Source organism: Tauraco erythrolophus, chromosome 2 (genome assembly GCF_009769465.1).
Source record: "Tauraco erythrolophus isolate bTauEry1 chromosome 2, bTauEry1.pri, whole genome shotgun sequence".
Classification (NCBI taxonomy): Eukaryota; Metazoa; Chordata; class Aves; order Musophagiformes; family Musophagidae; genus Tauraco; species Tauraco erythrolophus.
The window spans coordinates 64,477,889-64,497,240 of record NC_141466.1 but is presented as its reverse complement, the minus strand read 5'-3'; the positions used below and the strand labels follow the sequence as shown (position 1 = coordinate 64,497,240).

Genomic DNA, 19,352 nt, shown 5'->3' with positions numbered 1-19,352 from the left:
TTTGGGGATCAAAGTATCTCCTGCATTTGAAGTGTGGATTAGTGCTCGTGAAATTATTGGACAAAAAGAAAATTATACTGAATTAAAGTAAGGGCCCAGTTCTTAATGCATAGTTGGCTGATGTGTCTGCAACACTAAAGACAGGTTACACCTGAAAGACAAAAGTGATAATAAATTTGGTAACATCAAGGAGGGGAGGGGAAATCTGTTGGAGTAAGAAAATAAACTCTTTTAATGGTTAGGACCATCCAGCACCTTCTCAAAGAAACATGAACTTCTCCTAGTGACTGGACAGTCAACGTCTGCTCGCTCCAATTCTGCTAGAGTACTTGCAAAAGCCATTGCACGATCGACACAAAACCGGCATACGATGCTGCGTGACTCATACGGACTGGCCAAAGCATCACTGTTCACAGGCAATGCCAGCTTTAAGCATGAGCAAGAGCACTACAAACCGCTGGGATTCACAAAGCTGCCTAGAAAGGTGATGGTCAGACCTCTACTACCACAATGGAGGAAAAGTAAACAACATATGAGGTTCAGTTTTCTTCCCTCATGACGCCCCACCCCACCCACCCCAATAACCCCTAAAATCATTTGGGGAAATGCTTAAAATTTGCAGTGGATGCTTTGTCACTGGTCTTCCATTCACTAACTCTGTTCAAGTCAAGGGTGCAGCTTTAGTTTACACAAATCTTTTCAGGACCGAAGCTTTAAAGAGGTTTTATTTTTCTACTGAAATTATTTAGGTGGCATCCGTTACCACAATGAAGGAGCAGCTAGCAGTCCTTAATTTCAGATGCTTCTCTAAGGTAGTGAACAATGGTTACTCCCATTCACAAAAGGAAACTGAGGCACAAAGATAAAAATACCCTTGTCTATGATTGTAGAGAAAGTCAGGGGCAAAGCAAGGAACTAAGCCTCATTTTTTAATTCTAAATATTGGACTATCCCTTCGCATGGGAATACAGGTGGGTGAGATCCTATTCCACAAGCAGAGGGATAAGAATATATACTGATTAAGATACCTGTGGCACCCCTACACGCACAGATGTGTATGCTACCCTGAATCCTTATGCTTTATCACACCACAATATTCTTTTCTGAACTCTCGGATATGGATCCAATTTTGTGCTCAAGGCAGAAAACCTCAGGTGTCAAAACAGAAGAGTTGGCATTTCCGAGATCCTCAAGAGGATGTCACAAAATGTTACTTTTTCTTTTTTTTTTGTTTTCTCACACTCACATACCACTAACATTCCCCATATCTGATTTATCTCCAGTTGTGCACACACCCGATGCTGCACCCTGGGCTATGGAAATGCCTCCTGGCGCCCACGTAATTCTTGTTGAATTGTTTCCAGAAGCGGTTTGTACCTGACGGTGAGCTCGTATTCATGCGGGCTGGTTAATAAGGACATCGTCTAAAATTTAAGTGTGATTTGGAAGCACCCAGCAAGCGACAGAATCAGGCTCTTTGCACTGTGGGAAGCCTCACCATAAGCAACTATTTATTTAACGCCACTAATTGCATTATGCTGGTGATGGCTGCGGGAATGACTGCGCGTGACCCGTCAGGAATCGTGTGCTCTCACCCCAGCGCAGAGACCAGGAGGCACAAAGGAAAGGATGACATGACACCAATGTCAGTGTAGACAGATACCCATGTTAGCAACAACTGCAAGCTGCTATTTTTCAGAATAATTAAGTAATAATCTCTTTTACTTTGTAATACACCAAGCAATAAACTGCTGCTGCAATTGATTAAACGCCAAAGAAAAGCTAAGGTGTTTAATCAATCACTAGAGCCACTTACAGCAAGTATAATACAAAGCTATAGAGATTATTGATATTACACAATAAACCAGAAAAGGGAAAGAAAAGTATCCCTATTCCCTCCTCTGCGATGCCCTGAATGTGTTGTGCTGGTTTGCTCGCCCTCTCTACGGAGGGAGCACCTTGGCTCCATGTTTAGCTGGACCAAATACTGAGCACAGGCTTGGTTCAGCCTGCACAGGGAAATCACAGCAACCTTGATTTCCATGCTGGGGATCTGGCTGGGTATGGGCTGCAGCAAGGATGGGGAATTGGTTGAAGCAGTTCCCAATGGATCAAAAATGAGTGCTTGAAGGAAGAGAAGAAAATAATGTAGGGAAACAGACTGATGTGATTGAAGCGGGAAATTCCATAGATTTCTTCTCGAAACGGTTTCAGTGAATCAGGTTGTAGCATCCCCCTCTAAGCTTGACTAAAGCTGTCTGTGTTCCTTGTTTTCACACGTATTAGAATATCAGTATTCTCTGTGCAGTTATACTTCATCTATTTGGGACGGAGCCTTCTCTCAGCTACTCTAGAGGAGCTGCAATGAAGTGGCTAAAGCTGTATTACAATAATAGAATATAGTCCTGTAAATGCATATGCAATGGACTGGGGAAAATGTGTATGAATGTATACAGCTGTGCCCCAAATAGCTCATCCTGTATCACATCAGGAGGAGCTTTATCAGTGGCATCGGTAGATGCAAACATTTAGAAAAGTCTGCTCTCGGAAAAGCACTGACTTATTGCCTTAAGAGTTGGGAAGAGACACAGCTCTACCCTGTGCACACACTCCTGTTCCCCCACTCCTGGCACAAACATGGGGTATTTTGGGGATGGAGATGCCTGCTTTGTGTTTCAGTCTTGCTTGAAGCCAAGCAATGTGCACTTACTGTCCGTGGACATCATTAAATGTGGCACATTCTGCTATTTGCCCTATGAACTCTAAAGTTTAACCAGAATGATGTCATTTTATTGGTCTTGTAATCATTGCTCATATTATAAAGGTCACACATTTCACATGGTGGCAGAAAATCAATAGCTCTCCCAACAGCCTCTGGGGGAAAAAGTTTTGCTTCTGAAGAATAATATATAATAAACAATTTTAGTCCTTACTTTATCATGGCTGTAATCTTGGAGAACAGCTACAGTAAAAATCTGGCTAAGGCTGATATATAAACTCATTAAAATTAGGAAGTGATTTAGAACAGGACTTTTGAAAAGATTTATCTTGAGCTAAACAGCAAAGAGGTTTGTTTAGGTCTACATTTAAACAAGCTCCAAGAGCTCTTTAACAGCTTAATTTTATGGTAGCTGTTGGGGAATTCTTTCAGATTTACAAATCATGTATTTCTCCAGCAAGGTGATAGACCTGAGCAATGTGAGCAGAACTGAACCCGCAGATAAGCAGGGAGCATAGATACACTCCAAATGGGTAAGGTGGAGTTACTGAAAAATATTTTGTATTGTCTGGAATAATTAGGTCTAACAGGGAAAAAAAAAAAAAAAAGCCAAGGCTTTTGAACATAGTCTGGCTACTTATCCTTCAACTTAATGACTTAAACTAAAGAAGACAAAGGCACAGGGAGCCTTTTAAAAGGAAAAGATGGCTCGACTGCACTCTCAAATAACAAATCAAAACCGGTGTCCCTTTCTGTTAACTAATATATAGAAAAGAGCTAAGACGTTTAAACACTGATAGCAGGCAAAATAACCCTAAAACTTCATCTGCAAGATTTAGGAGTGGAACTGACAAAAGAAAAAGTAGAGAACTTTACATTTTTGGTATTCATTTGTCCTTGAAAATCATTTCCATACATGTAATACACACAGACAAGAATCAGCACTAGTGTTTCCATGCTTAATAGTGATGCAACCGTGTTTTCCGCATCCTGAGTTATAAATTTATGTATATCTATGCATTTTCCCTGCATTATTCGTATCAACACGTTCACATAACAGAACTTCTGTGTGATTCAGTTCAAAACACTTAATAGTGAGATGCCTTCATTTGCAAAGCTGTGTTTCGAGTCTGGCTAAAGTAGCTGCGTAAGTGAAACACCGCTACCGCATCAATTTGTCAATTTATGGACAGTGCTACCGCCTCTAATTCCGTCTTCCCTCACAAAGGTTTGGATATGCTGCCTTTAAATGCCTTGCAACGTTATGTTGACTGACTAATGGTTTGGCTACAGCCTCACTCAATTTGAGATCAAATACGAAAAGCTACCTATACCCGGTGCAGATGCCAGCCAACTCTCTGTTTACAAGCTATAGTCACAAAGTCAAAACAAATTCTGGATGTTCAAAATGGAGCCATCTGCACGGAATAAACATGAAAAATGTGAAACATTTTATGTAAATGTACATTACTGCCTAGGAACAGTTGGTTCAGCTTCCTCCCAGGCTGCCTGGTTGGGAACAGGAGGACTGACAGAGTCTGTGACACCTATTTACATTCGAAGCCATATGACTCACTGTGCCATAGACTCAAAGGTATGACGTATATTTAAGCTTTGGGCTCCAAAAGGGCACAGAAATAAATGATTATATTTTAAAATAATGACACATCCAGAATTATCATTTGTGTGTTTTCCCCCACCACGTGGGAGTTGGTGTGTCTTTTTCTTTCTGTCTCTTCAAGGTCCATGACTTCTGCTTGTGGACAGAGAGCCTACCACCACTACCTGCTTCTCCCAACAGGAGACAACGGCAAAGAGCCAGCTCCATAATATAGCCTTCATTTTGTCCATATTACATTCAGATTTTTTTTTTTTCAGAAATAGGAAAATGCACTGATTCTGGTAGTGTAATAAAAAAATGTGCTATTTTTGACTATCTCTTGCTCAGGATCTCATACAACTCTGGAATCTGAGTATCCTCCACTAAAAGCACATTTGAGCTAACGGGAGGCTACGGGACTGCTGGCATGCAAGCAGCAGCTCCAACTCCACCCTGGACTGAGGCACCTGAAGCCCTTATTTTGGGGGTTGGTCCCTCCCTTCATGGACCAAAGCAATGGTCTGTCCCACCAGCCAGCTGCCTCCTGGCCTCTTCACCTCATGCCCTCCCAGGATCTGCCCCATCACCTCGACATGCTGATCTTGCTGACTTGCTTTCGTAATTAGGAATACAAATGTTTACCCTACATTAATTGTGTTACCATTCCACTAGAGCAAAATATTTGCTACCAAGATAGATAGGACAAAAAAAAAAAAAAAATCACATTAAATTGCTTTGTTGCCTGGACAGTGTTTTGGTCTCCAGAAAACAGGAAATCCAAGATTTTTATGTAAGATGAAGCACTTAAATGAAGAGAAGCTACTTCTTTTTATCTCTTGTCAAATTATTTTGATTACCAAAGAAAGGACTCCAGCCTGGGATAGGCAGCTTCTATGCGGCTTAAGAATCTGTTAGCTTTGTGCTCATTAGAAACTCCTGTTCAAGTCTATACAATTTAGACTGAACATCTTGTTTACAGTGGAACATAATCCTTAAAGCATTGAAACTCCAGGCAAAGAAGGGAGTCCAATGCCGCTGCATCTTAACTGTCCACTATTTGACTTTTCATCATCTTCAGGGTTATTAATGGTTCAAAACCCACACGTCTATTTATCTTGGGAGAAGCAACAGAGAAACTTCATTATATTGTAGCCAACCTTCAGCTATGAACAGAACAGACATGGCACTCTACACAGAAAGTCGTGTTTCGTACTGAAGAGCTTGATTTATCATAATTACATGCCCATGAGATACAAAAGCATAGATATCCAAACACACCAATGCACATTTCCACAACACACGCACCAAAACACATGTGCACACTGAGGTAACAGGTTATTTACTGAGTTATCCAAGTTTATGCAGCTGCAAGGTAATCAATCATGTAAATGATGACAGGAAGGGACATTTATACAGCAACACCATTGCAATGTGTATGTCGTAAGGCACTGAATGTTCTATTAAATAGGATTTTTAAAAAATAAATTACCCCTTAGCATCGCTTCTCCTTTGGAATTATATTATCAGCTCAGAATGTATTAACTTGCAAATCTCTGCCTTCGTTATACTATCTTGTAGATAAATATTATCTTTGAGCCTCAGCCACTATCCATCTGTCTCATGAGAGAAGAAAACATATACTGTAATGGTGCTATTGTACAATTACGATAAAGAACTAGTAAAATCACAAGATTAAATAAATTACACTGTTTAAACACAGACTTGCAAATTTGTCGTGAAAATTTACCTGACCAACAAATCCATTTGCTCACTTTTTACCAGGATGTTGATACAAATAACGTTCCTTGTTGCAGGCAAACAAAATTTGGCAAGACTAGTGTAACTTATTAGGGTCAAACGCTGCCAGTTTGCACCTGCTCTATCAGAAGAAAATCAGGAAAATTAATGGCTGTGAGCTGGGGCATGCACTAGTAGCTCCTGCTAATTCACCATCACAGAAATGATCATTACAAACCAAGACAAGCCACGGGATTAACAGCAAATGCTTTTGTTCACGGACAACACGGCCAGAATAAAATAAAACAAACAAAAGAGCCACGTCTCCTACAGACCCTTAATGCTATTCACCGACGGAACACAATCTCATTGCTCGGTCAAGACTGTTTCTAAAGGCGCGGGATCAGCGGCAGCCTGGAACGCTATAGTGTCGGAGATCACAGTCGGAGGCACAAATCTGCCTCCCTGCTGAGATTTAAGAAAGAAGATGACGAGTTTGAAGATGCTGGCTTAAACGACTAGCAAGTGAATGAAGAAGTGAATAGCAAGTGCCCTTGGAAGAACAGCCTTTCATGACCTAGACTTTTGCTAGGGACTGAGAATAAACTGAATCTCGCAAGGTACTAGCGGAGAAGTAAAAAACTGGGCCAACTTATTAGCAGTGTGGGATCTAACGTGTTTGCAACCATCTCTGGCAGCCTAATTCAGCAAATATGTGGCAAAATAGCCTGAGGTGAGAGTAACTATTTGTTAAAGGTAAATAAAAGATGCAAGCAGGTTTTGGTGGATTATATGGGAAGGAAAATTAAAAATAAAATGACAGAATAAAAAATTTATTCGCATCAAACTTAAAACTCACCACCTTAACCAACTCCTATCTGATTTGTTTTAATGATATTTATTACACCATCAAAAACCAGCTTAGCAGAGAGCTGGCATTATGCAGCTAATAAATCTGTTTCTTAGAATGTGGTGAAATTTATACAAGTAATTATCTAGGTACGTCTATCCAAGGCTTTCTCATCATTGCAACATCTAGAGGGAAAACAATAATAAAATAATGATAACCACAATTATTATTTATTATTGCTACTATGATTATGGTAGTGCCCAAAGATCCCAATCAGCATTTCAGTAATTAGAATTAATTCTGTCAGGCACTGGTTCTTTCGCACGCAGCTATAGGGTGCTGCTAGTGCTTTTCTACAGCATACATAGAGCCAGCCTGTGCTCTGGACATCAACGAAAGGTAACATATTGCATCACCTATAGCCACAGTATATACGTGAAAGGGCAGGTAGCTCTTCTCACCCCATCAATCCCTGCCCACATTATCCTGCAGAACTGCTCGGAGTATTGCAGTCATTGAAGCTCAGTGCTACGCAAGCAAAAAAGGGGGGGAGTGATCTGATATGATCATAACCTGGTCATATTAATTCAAATTCATTATCCCAATCCAGCAGTGGCTAATCTTTGATGATTTAAATGAAAGGAAGTGAACTGCTGATCCCTGGAGCTACCTGCTAGCATGTTGGAGTCAGAGATTTGATTATCCTCATTTTAGGGCAAGACTTGCTTTGGAAGTGGCCCAAAAATGACAGCTTTCAAGAACACGGCTCCAGTTTCTATGCCATGGAAGCTTTTTTCCATTATCTTTGATCCATTTAGTTTGAACTGCACCTTGTTAGATAACTGTTCCCTTTCACCCCTAAATTTCAGCACAGTCAAGCCTAGACAGGGCTGCGAGATGTAAGTAAATATAGGTAGGTCACCCACACCAGCATCTTATGAGTAGTTGTATGACAGCTGCATGGCTTGCAGATAGGTGTAGCCAGAGCAAGAGAGGTGATTAGTCTGTCATTCCTCAGATAAGATTTGCAGGATTTGTAGTTCTGTCTAGAAATTATGTGAGAAGCCCAAACTACAGTAAATAGAGATGCTGTCAATGAGGGAGAGGAGCGAGAGGTTAAGTGATTCTGCTCGGTGCCTCTGCAAGCTGCAGCCATTACGAGGCAGAAGCTTAATTTCTGTGCTGCACCTCAAGGCTTGAAAAGTAGCCCTTCTCTCCTCCTTGCCATGGCTTTTCTTCAGAGCAGGGCATTCAGAGCCAGCATCCAGCCCAATCCAGGGATGCTCCCATAGATTCACCCTCCTAATCCACGGCCACACTTGCCGGGCTGGATAGAGCTGGGCTGTGATGCCTGCTATGGGTTTTGTGGCAGTTCCTTAGCCTGGCAGCCCAGCAACACCACTGAGTATTTGGAAGCTGCAGTTCATTTAGTTGAAGACTGTACATTTTTGCTTGATGAAAAGATGTTTTCCGAGGCCTGGCAGCTGCAAAATTCGAAAGCCAGCAGGCAGCTCAGCCAGGCAGGCGGGAGTGCTCGGCCAGGCAGAGCAAGCGAAACACGCTCATGGAAAGGGGCCACCAAAAGCAGAAAGCTGCTTCCCATGCCAAGATTCTGCACCCAACATGCAGCAATTATTGGTCCCCTGTTTAAGAGAAAAATGCTGTCCAGAGCATAATTTGCACCTGCACTATGGCAGTAAAGGGTGATGAGTATTTTACACTCTTGCAACCTCCCATTCTCACAAACTCCTTTAAATGGTTTAAGAGAAACCACTGGTGCTGTCTGTCCGGGCACAATATACCTCTCCTGGCACCTGAAACAAACATTGTCTTTTTAACTCCCTACTTCTATGTTTTCAAAGAAATCTTAAAATTTGTTTCCACATTCATTCTGTTCTACAACGGAGCTGAAGCATGCAGATGTACAAATGCTGCCTGCTCCTTTCCTGGCGTTAAAAGCGAGGTTCTTAATAAGCAGGGAAACTCGAAGGGGTCACTAAGAGTAGATTTTTCTTTCATCTGCTATTTCTCATTTTGGGCTTTCTACAACGTAAACACAAACCAGACAGTCTGTTTTCCAGACACCTAAATGCTTTTGCAGTTTTGTCAGACTGTTTCAGATGGATAGCGGCAGGTTTCTCTGTCTTGCATCCAAATGCTGCCTTTCTACGCAATGGTGTAAAATGCAGAATGACATCTCTGTCTTCAGTGAGGGTGTGAAAAGAAAGAAATTTGGTCCTCTCACTCTAAATGCTCACTCTAAACGCCTTCCTGCCCTGCCTTCGAGCCCTAAGAGAGTATATAAAACCCTATTTTAGAAAAAAATAAAAAAGAAAAAAATCTGAACACTTACAAAAAGAGGCAAGGTATTGTGGAAAAGCAATCTGGCTGTGAAGTCACTGGCTCTGCTCCTTAGGAAAAGAAGGATGAACATAGCATGGCCAGATTACACTGCATCAAAAATGCTTGCTTCTTGTGACCAAATATCTTTGTGCATGTGACTCACTGCTCTGTGCTAGTGAAATTAGGCAGCCAGGATGACTTCAAGATTAGGAAGCATCATTAAAATCAAATCTTGAAAAGATTAAAGCTTGTAGGACAGGATCCGTGTATCTTTAGTAACTGACTACACAGAAATAAAACTAAAGTCTGCTTATAAAAGCCAGCATTTCGGCCAAGACGAGATTTTTATGTCAAGTGTTTCCTATTATTAATGTCATATTTGGTAGAGATTCCAGCAGTTTGGGTTGGATTAAGAAGAAAAAAGCAGCAAATTAAAATGTTCCGGTGAAACTCTCTTTGTTAAAGACATATCAGACATTCCATTTATCCTGCAGCTGTATTTGTCTATCCCAAATGCAGCTGGAAAAAAATGATGCCTCTTCATGGGATATTTCCATTCCTTCCTTCCAAAACACACACATCTTCCACCATTTCCACCACACAGAGCTCATTGCTCTCCTCCCCCAAACCAAGGAGCTGTAGCTACAAGATTGGTTTAAATAAGAAAATCTGTGCTCTAAGAAGGGCATTTTAGATATGGTGGTTTTGACGGATCCTGATTTCTTTCTGTGAACATATATGAGCACATGTATGTGACATTCAAACACCAGTTTCAGGGAGGAACCATTCATGTACTTTTAGCCAACTATGATTCAGGTGTCGAATCAGAGCTGGGTGACCAGGCTTTCTCTGAGAGCAATGAAAAATGAGCACTTCCAGAAGGCAATTCACGCTATTTATCATAAGGTGGGAAGAATCGCCCTACGGACATTCCCATCTTCCCTCACGACCGCAGAGGAAGCCTAGATAACTAGGTTAGGCTGGACCCCTGTAGGAAGCACTGTAACACTCATCGTAAGTTTACAGTCTAAGCAAATCACCTCAGCTCTCTCTTTATTAACAGTAAAGAAGGATGGTCTCCTCCTTCATCTCTTATCTTAGACATTTTATGGTGAGAGGACTTGCCTCCTGGAGAGGTCTGTCTCCCTCTCTGTGGACTATAGCAGGAGTCTAGAAGGCAAAGTTAGACTAAACTTGCCTTAGATATTGGGCCTAAATGTTGGTTGACTAACGGCAAGAGACAAGCATCTCTCCTTGCTCCAGAGGGATCTCCTACCTATCTGCACACAGGTACCTGAATTAGGAGAAAACGCTCCTTCTGGAAGTCTTCAAAGTGCTTCTCTTCATTGCCTGTGCCATAAATCAGGCCCTTGCTTTAGGAAGGCTGATTTATTAAATATTTAAAACACAGGTACAAATTAGAGGCCAAAGTCAGGCAGACTGGAAGCAACTGTGGTTGGCAGTACACTCAAAATACATAAGATGGTATTTAGGGGACTATTCCAACTGCTATTTGTCATCCATTTTTCTCCTGAAGTCCCATATTGCAGTAATCTTGTATGGGTCACAGTTTGAAGAAACTGACTAACAACGTGATTTCCCTAAGCACAGATAAAGTGCATCAACTCCTCTATATGCTCTGTGCCTGAAGGAGCAAGTAGTAAGGCCAAATACTGAACCTCATACCTGTCATAAAGTAGGCTCAAATATTTACCCCAAAAGAATACAGTTTAAAGAGGACTTTATGAAGAGAACTTAAGGAAACCTAGCACTCCCCAAATATGTTTAATATTGTATACAACTGTTGCCGAGGTTGTTAGCGAGAGCCCCACAGCCCCTGAGGTTACTGCAGTATGTCCTACTGTGGGATCAGCCGTGGGCATGCACCCATCCTCACACATCCCCATCCCTCCCCTGCACCTCACTTTCCTTCCTTCGTGGGTGCAGTGAAGTGGAACAGACGTCAGGAACATTTCACATCTGCTGTTCCTAATACATCTAATCCTAAGAAAAGGATTTCTTAGTCCTTTTCACTGAAAAGGACTAAGAGTGGTTTCTATGGTCAGCTGCTGTTGGGAGAGAGATGAACGTCGAGTCCTGGCTCAGGCTCGAGCGCTGCGCAGCTCCTGATGGGGACTGGTTGACCCATTTCAAATAGCACAGTGCTTGGTACGATGGTGAGCTTAAGCTCAGGACTGGACTAACTCAAACTCAAAAGGGTCATGTTTATACATTTAGAAGATAAATGGAACAAGAACTTTTCTGGATGAGGATCAGAATGCTCAGAACACTGCAGGATTAACCATTTTCTGAGAAACTTGTCTCAAAGTGCATTCTCATTATCAAATTTATTTCATAAAAAATAAATAACTTTAGAAATGTTTTGGTCAATCAAACTTGGTTATTATGTTTTCACTACAATGCAATAAAAACATTTTTTTCCCTGCTATGACTGATTTTCATCAAATAACCTTCCTCAAAATGGGCAATAACTCTAGTTGTATTACACTTTCTGACTATTTTTTTTGAGGAGGGCATAATTGATCTTATTTGGTTTTGAACATTTCAAACATTTCACTTTTGTTCTTTTGAGAAACTACTTGCTATTCTACCATCAGATACTGACTCCAATAGACAGTGGAATCAAGGGCAGAACATGAGGTTAACAATAACTAGCCTGTGGCAAAGAACAGTCGAAGTAAATACTTTGAAAGATATTCCTTTTCTGCATGTTTACATAGATGCACATAGCACCTTCATGAACAGATCATCTTCTCATTCACGTTTCTGGTGACCTATTGGTGCCTTCGGTTGGAATGGCATTAGAGTTTCACCCTAGCATGCACTGATTGCAGTGGCCTTTGTATTATACTTAACATAAAGAGATCTCCTTTATTCTTCAAGAATAACTGCCATTTCTTGCTTTGATTTTTAGAATAATACAAAGATAAAAATCATATAAAGCTTAAAGTACCATCTCAAAGGAGATGCTAACAAATATCAGGAGAGGATTCTAGACATGTTATATTTATAAGCATACTGACTCTGTGAACTATAATGATTTTGTATTACTAAGGGCACGATCCTACAAAACACTGAGTGCCTCTTGCAACTAGTGTCCTTGACTTTCATTGACATCATGAGGTTCCTAAAAGGACTAAGCTTTACTCTGCAAGTATCCTCTAAAAAGCAAGTCTTTAGAAATTCCACCCCACAGCCCTGAGTTTATTGCCTCGCAAAGAAATGTTTGCTCAGTTTACAGGTGAATATTTATTTTTCTCACCTGACAGTTTTGCAAACTCAACTAGACATCAAGCTGAATTTTTCCTTATTCAAGTGTCATCATTAGTAATAAAGGTATTTTTGCCTTGGATACACCTGTGCAACTCCATTAGCCTTCATCAAGGTTACATGTGTGCAACCGAGGTTATATATGGAAGACAACTGGGATGAAAAGACCTGACTGTGGACACAAATCGACCTCTGCAATATCTATTGCTGCTGATGATGTGCAAGAAGGCAAAAAGTGGTGAGGCTGGCAAATGGGCTAAACCTTTCACTATTTTTTTCTTGTACTGCTTGTGAGCCTGTGTGAGCAGCTAAAAGACAACAAATGCTGAAATCTAGAGTTTTGCTTTCATGGACTCTTTTCAGAGCATTTAAAAATGTTTTTCTTTCCATTTGTTTAAAATGAGTTCGTATCAGACCAGTGTTCAATCTAAAGTATATCTCCATTTGAGAACTAAATAATAAAGCAGCAACATTCCTCAGTGTGCTGCTAGAAATAGATGCTGCCTAGTGACTTCTGCACACAAACAGATATCTTCACAGCAAAATCCAAATGACAATCTTTGGCCAGTCAGTTATTGGATTTCTGTAAGTTGATTCTGAGATTTTTCCTTCCCTATAGATTCTACTTCTTATCACCCTAAAAAGCATATACTGTGGCCTTCACAATTAAATGATAATGAGCAGACAGAAGAGAAAGGACAGGAGAGATCTGGCATAGCTACAGCTAGCAATCATTAGATTTACAGAGGGGAAAAGACATGCTTCCTAGGCCAACATACTTTTTATGAATAATTGATAAGGCAGTCAGCACAGTTATATCATAGAAATGTAATATATATCCATAATTATAAAACCAGTTTTGTGCAAAAGGACATAATACACTGAAAGGAGATACCAGCCAATATGCCATCCTGAAATAAAATACAGTCACTATTGTGTTAGTTGGCAAAATTTAAATACAAGATCTGAAGCAAGCAAAACGTTCTTTAATCCCATTTTTTAGCACAGTCCAGGCTCAGTCTGCTCAGGAAAATACTGCAAGGCAAAATCAGCAGCTGCATTAATTTGCTGATGATTGAGAGAAAAATGAAAGTTATCCTCATGTTTTTTTTCTCCCTACTTGCTACTCTAACTTACTAATAATATGAGAGTACCAATTTATTCCTATGCAAGTATATGAAGCATACAAATTGAAAAATCAATGTAATGGAAAAAAAAGATTATCATGCACTGTTTAGAATCAATCAGCTAGAAACAGAGGGGGGAAAATGAGAAGGCGGAGACATGATGTTTAGAAAATGTACATATTGTACCTACCCTAACCTAGAGTGTTTGTAGGAAAAAACTACCCTTAGTCTAACACGCAGACTGAGCTATATCTTGACCAGAAAATTGTCTCATTTCCAATCTTTTCTAGAGAAATTCACCAGTTGTCTTTTCTTCTTTTAAAAGTCCTCAAATAATAAAAATATCAATCCCTTTGCCCATAAAAGCCACACAAAAGCATGTAACAAAGATTTCAGGGTGAAGGGATTACGGTGCTCAAAATGCTTTATTAGCACAACGTCTCAGCATCATTCACCAGAACGCTGATGGCTTATTGTAGCTCGAAGGACAGACTTTTGCTGTATGTGATGGAGTCCCTTGAAAACATTGACAGCAATAGTTTCTAGTTGTGGTCTGAATCACCATTAGCAGTTGAGTTTAAATCTTAAGAGATCTCAGTGGTGGAACACTTTCTTCGGCCAAAACCAGCCTCTACTGATCAGAAATAATTACACTGTACGAGTCAGATGTGTAACAAATGGGTCTGAGTCTCAGTTTGGAAATACATTCAGAGGAGGTGGAAAGAATGGCTACTGGCTCTGTGACAGGAGATTCAATCTTCATAAACCTGCAAGAGAGGGGAGGAAAAAAAAGCGACACAAATGCGCCCTACAAAAGAACAGAGCAGATCACAGCTGGAAGGAAGGCAAACCTTTTAATCAGGTCCTTGAAATACAAGCTGCAGGAAGCTAGAACATTTTGGTGGACTTCAAACTCTTTGCCTTCAACAATAATTTTCAGGTCTGTAAACTCTTTCGCTCTGCGTTGCTGGTTCAACTCCTTCAACATTTCTGCAGAACAGAGAAGACAGACAGTGCCAGGGTTCCCATTAAGAGTTTTTTTATTTTTACTTTTTACTTTTCTTTTTTTTTTTTGTAAAGAAGTAGAGAAACAGGAAACAACTGATATTTTTGTTGGTAAGATTGGCTCAACACAGACAGTCAGAAGTTACGAACATAATGTGTTAAAAAAGAAAAAGCAAAAGCAGGAACCAGTAGGTCTAAACAACTGAAATATATATACAGAAAAAAAGCAAAAACAATCCTAAATTTGGAAGGGTTAAAAACGAAAACAAAATATTTCAGCATCAGCAAATCAGAAACACAGAGAATGTATTATTACAGAAAAGTTAAAATAATTTGTTATAATAAAAATCAAGAGCTAATGAATTTCTATCCAAATGCAAATAAGTTTTGAACATACTAGAATAATATTAGTAAAAATATGACATTATGATGCAATATGAACTGGATATGGGTCAAAATAATAAAACCACAAAACCTGCAAAAATAACTTATCCTTAACATACGAAAAATGTGTTAAGCCTCTCACTTAACAGAATAGAAGAGTACTTCTAAATAATATATAAATTACAGTGCATAAAAAATTAGCCAAATTATCAATGCATCTTGCAACACACCTCGGCTCTATAGACTACAATTGTATATGTTTCAGAATTAGCTTAAAAGCATCCTTATGATAAAAAATAATCTCACACAGAGAATAAATTACTGCCTTTTATAGCAATTCCCATTTTTTGCACTCCAAGGATTTTTACCATCACAGCATTTTCATTTTTTAGCCTTCAATGGCTTCATTTACAGCAACAATCAACTTTCACACATCATGAAAGAATCGTAATGATTAAAATAACCTATGAAAAGTGTTTCCATCCTGCAATAAAGCACCTACCTTGCATGATGCCTCCTTTTACAAAGCCTATTGGTACTAACAGAATGAAATAATAGCATGCCACGTCTTCATGTGTGAATGTGAGCTACTAAGCAACCTACGTGTTTTATACGCTGGCTGGACTTTGAAGGGTAAGACTTCCCTCCAACTTTGCAGACCAAAGTGGCTATCAAGATGAATAATATACTTTTCACCTGGGCAATAGTCTGGCAGTTCAGAAGCCAGTGATCAAGATGATAAAAGAGCTGATTTTAAATACTAAAGGATTTTGGGTTTATTTTATGTTTGCAATAGGTCAAGGTTCTCATTTTCTCTGTGTAACACCCTGAACACATTCCTCTTCAGACAGATCTGTAAATCAACAACAGTTCTTTACCTGGAGTTCCTCCTTACCCAAAGTAAAAAGGACCTGAAGAGCGTGTAACTGTAACTGTGCTTAAGCCACTGTTGGGCTTGGGCACTGGGCTGCCAAAGCATCACCAAAGGGTCTTATGGTGAAATGAAGACACAAAAAATAACCTTTGTGCTCTCCTGCCTCCCCAGTGAAACTCAACAGGAATCATTTCAGCGAAGCACTAGCGGTTAAACAACAAGAAAGCATGCAAATATATAACTGTTGCACGAAAATAAATGGAAGATCTCCCAAGCCTCAACATCTGTGGTGCACATTTTTCAGGCCTAAGTAAATAAATGTCACCTTGCACATTTATGTCTATTTAATGGAAACACAGTAGTGTCTGAAAGGCTAATTATTCTGTGCTGAAATGGGTCAGTGCTCTCCAGAGAGCAAGCAGATCATTAGAGAGGGCACAGAAATAACAGCAGGCTTGTGTCAGATCTATAATAGGGGAAAATAAACCACTCTGTCCTGTGGGTGCTATAGCAGGGACTATTTTTAACGAATTCATCTGAGCTAAAGTACAATGATACATTTGGAGCAAAACTTAAAACAGGATCTGAATGTTCACTCTTCCGCAGGAAAGCTTCAGGCTTTTGCTGGAGGTGTGGTGCTGAAAGCCTGACTTGACCACGAACGCTTCAGGCCTGGGTTAAAGACCAAGGAAGCTTTGGACACAAGGGATGTCCTACCTGATTTAGGGCCGAAGTGGCTCAGGCCTCTGGTTTCACAGGAACAGCACCAGGTGCTTGCTTAGTTGCATATTTCTGGAGGTGACTGTAGGGGAAGTATTTTTCTGTTCCTTTCACATATGAACGACTCTTTTTTTCTATCTTGGTCCATTTTCCCCCTTTCACTTAGAGAAACTACATTTTCCTCCTGACCAATTTTCTATCATTTCATGCTTTAAAGGCAGTTACTTTTCCCTCTAAACTTTCTGATACTCTCTTATCCCCTACTTAATTTCATTTTTGTTTTCTGTCATTCCCTTTTTCAAATTTGCTCAGCTACTGTCCTCGATCCACGTCTGCACTTTTCCTATGCTCCTATTCAAGATCTTTTCCTCTAGTTTTCGTGGCAGCCCTTTACAATCTTCCTTACAGAAGCCTTTCAGGACAAGGGCTCCAATCAAGACTAAGTCATATAAATTTAAGATTACACTTACACAAGGGGTCAACCACCATCTCACCTCATTCCATTTCTTCCTTTTAAAGTTCATGATCAATTATTCTAGTGTTCAGAGAGCACAAATGTATGAACAGCAATCGCATGGACAGGTTCAGCCACTGCACCTATAGATGTTGAGCTCTCTGTGCTATCTCCAGTATTGTGAGAGCTGGTTTGAGCATCTAAGTCCCCAAATGCCTCCCCAGGTAATGAGCTGATTACTCGGACTTTACTGAGCACCCTTTAATTACAGCCAGTCCTGCAGTTCCTGGGCACGGTTTCTATCTACGCTCTTTACACACTTCGGTGTGCTTTATACTGCACGCACTCATTAAGAGATGCAAACCAGAAAACACAGGTCTGGAGCAGTGGTGCAACTTGACTCACAAAAAAAAAGAAATCAGAACAAACTAATCAGAAACTGAAGCTCCTCTTTTTTCTATAGACATTCGGAGGCCATAATTCCTTCCTTGTCCTCCTGACTTGTTACAGTGCTCTCCAGAGAGAGATGACTACGAACAGTCTTGTATTTTTTGTAGCCCAGTTTCCAAACTAGAAAGAGAAGAGGCGGGTGGAGAGGAGAAGGGAAGTCAGGAGACTGCATTGATTCATCGATCTTCCTTGCTGAGGCTCCTTTGTATTACTAAATAACTAGCAGGCATTAGTATTGGACACAAGGTTATATCAGAACGGGCCCTCACTCTCAGAGTATTTGTAATGCTCACACTGTGCTTAGCCAGGCATTAATGATTTATGAGGACTCAGGATGAGTTGCAAAACAAATTTTTTCACCAGGTAATAATGCCTGCCGATGAGTTGTAAAAGGAGAGACAACACAGTGCAGTCCTGGCAGTGAAAAATTATCTCAGCTGTCTCCTGCTAGTCCCTCTTCTGGGCTCCTCCTAATTTTCAGTGTTTCCTCCAACAAATGGAGTTTCCTGAAACCTTCAGAAAGGGATGTGCTGGGAATTTCCTAGTGGTTATTTATTCCTCTGGTTTCTTTGTTCTTACAAAGGATTTTTTCTTTATTTTATTTTTCTCACTTGATTTTATTTTTTTAAGAGATCCAGGTAAAACCGAAGTGCAAGGGCAGTTAAGGTGCAAGGTTTCAGCAGGGTGGGCACTGATGTTCGCTCTCCTCAATGAATCACAGCAAATGCTCTCGCGTCCACAGTGCAAGGGATTTTCCTTCCTGCCCCAGATGCACACACGCATTGGGACTGCAGAAACCAAGCCAGTCCTTTCTGTCTTCTTCATCATTACCGATGCTAAATCATTCCCAGTCAAAGAATAGTTGAATGTTTTCGTCATAAAGAAGTACACAACAGATACCCCCATGTTCTTCCATAATTACATGAGCCACATAGAGGTTGAACCTAAAGGGGACTTTGACCTGAAACCTGCAACTGAACATCTCTACGGAGCTTGTGAAAGGAAGCGCTTTCTGTCTTGCCATTATCAGCCTTTGTATTATTGCTTGGGGCCATTTAAACATAATTATATTGAGAGTCCCAGAGACAATATGGGCCAGAAGGTGCAAGTGACTTTCCTCAGGTCAGGAACAGAGCCAGGAAGAACTCAGAAGCTTTGACTCCTGGTCCCCAGATCCACTCATCACACTACATTTTCTCCCTTTTAATTAATGGACAAATTACAAATTAAACTGAAGAGCCCATAAGCCTTGGATCAAATATAGGACCAAGAACAACTGTGTAATTGTGTAGATCAAATAGAGGGAAGAGAAATTATATAATGAATCTTTTTTTTTTTTAAATTACTTATGATCAGAAATAAAAATGAAAAAGGAACTTATTCCCCAAGTTTATTTATTCTGTATTTCAAGCACAGAGGAGACTAGATACTCAGTCAAAGATCCTCTCTAATGCACATTGCTGTGGCATGATGGAAGCTCTCAGGTTCCTTTTCACTTAACAAAGAACTCTCTACTTAAATTCTAGTAGATAAGGCTTTAAAAAGGGGCAGCAAAAGCTAAAATATAATGAGCTGTGAAATATGGAAGAACACATTTTGCAAACAGTGTTTTTTAAAATTTGCTTGGAAAAACTAACCTATTATAGAACTGAAAAGGCTAATTGATGAAATATCACTAATTATTTTTGTGAAGAAATGTAAGAGACCAGTGCTTGCCCAGACAGCCCCATGCTTTCATGATTGGGACAGAAAATGTGGGAAAGCCAAGAAAAGCTACCAGAAAAAAAATCCAATTACT

The 19,352-nt window shown here is 40.1% G+C and overlaps 1 protein-coding gene across 1 annotated transcript in view; it reads right to left on the bottom strand.

Moving 5' to 3' along the window:
• The window catches only part of KLHL29 (kelch like family member 29), a 259,548-nt gene that overhangs the window by 59,998 nt on the left and 180,198 nt on the right, over positions 1-19,352 (bottom strand). The window contains 1 exon segment of the mRNA XM_086623548.1: positions 14,519-14,657. Coding sequence (XP_086479674.1) covers positions 14,519-14,657 — 139 coding nt within the window.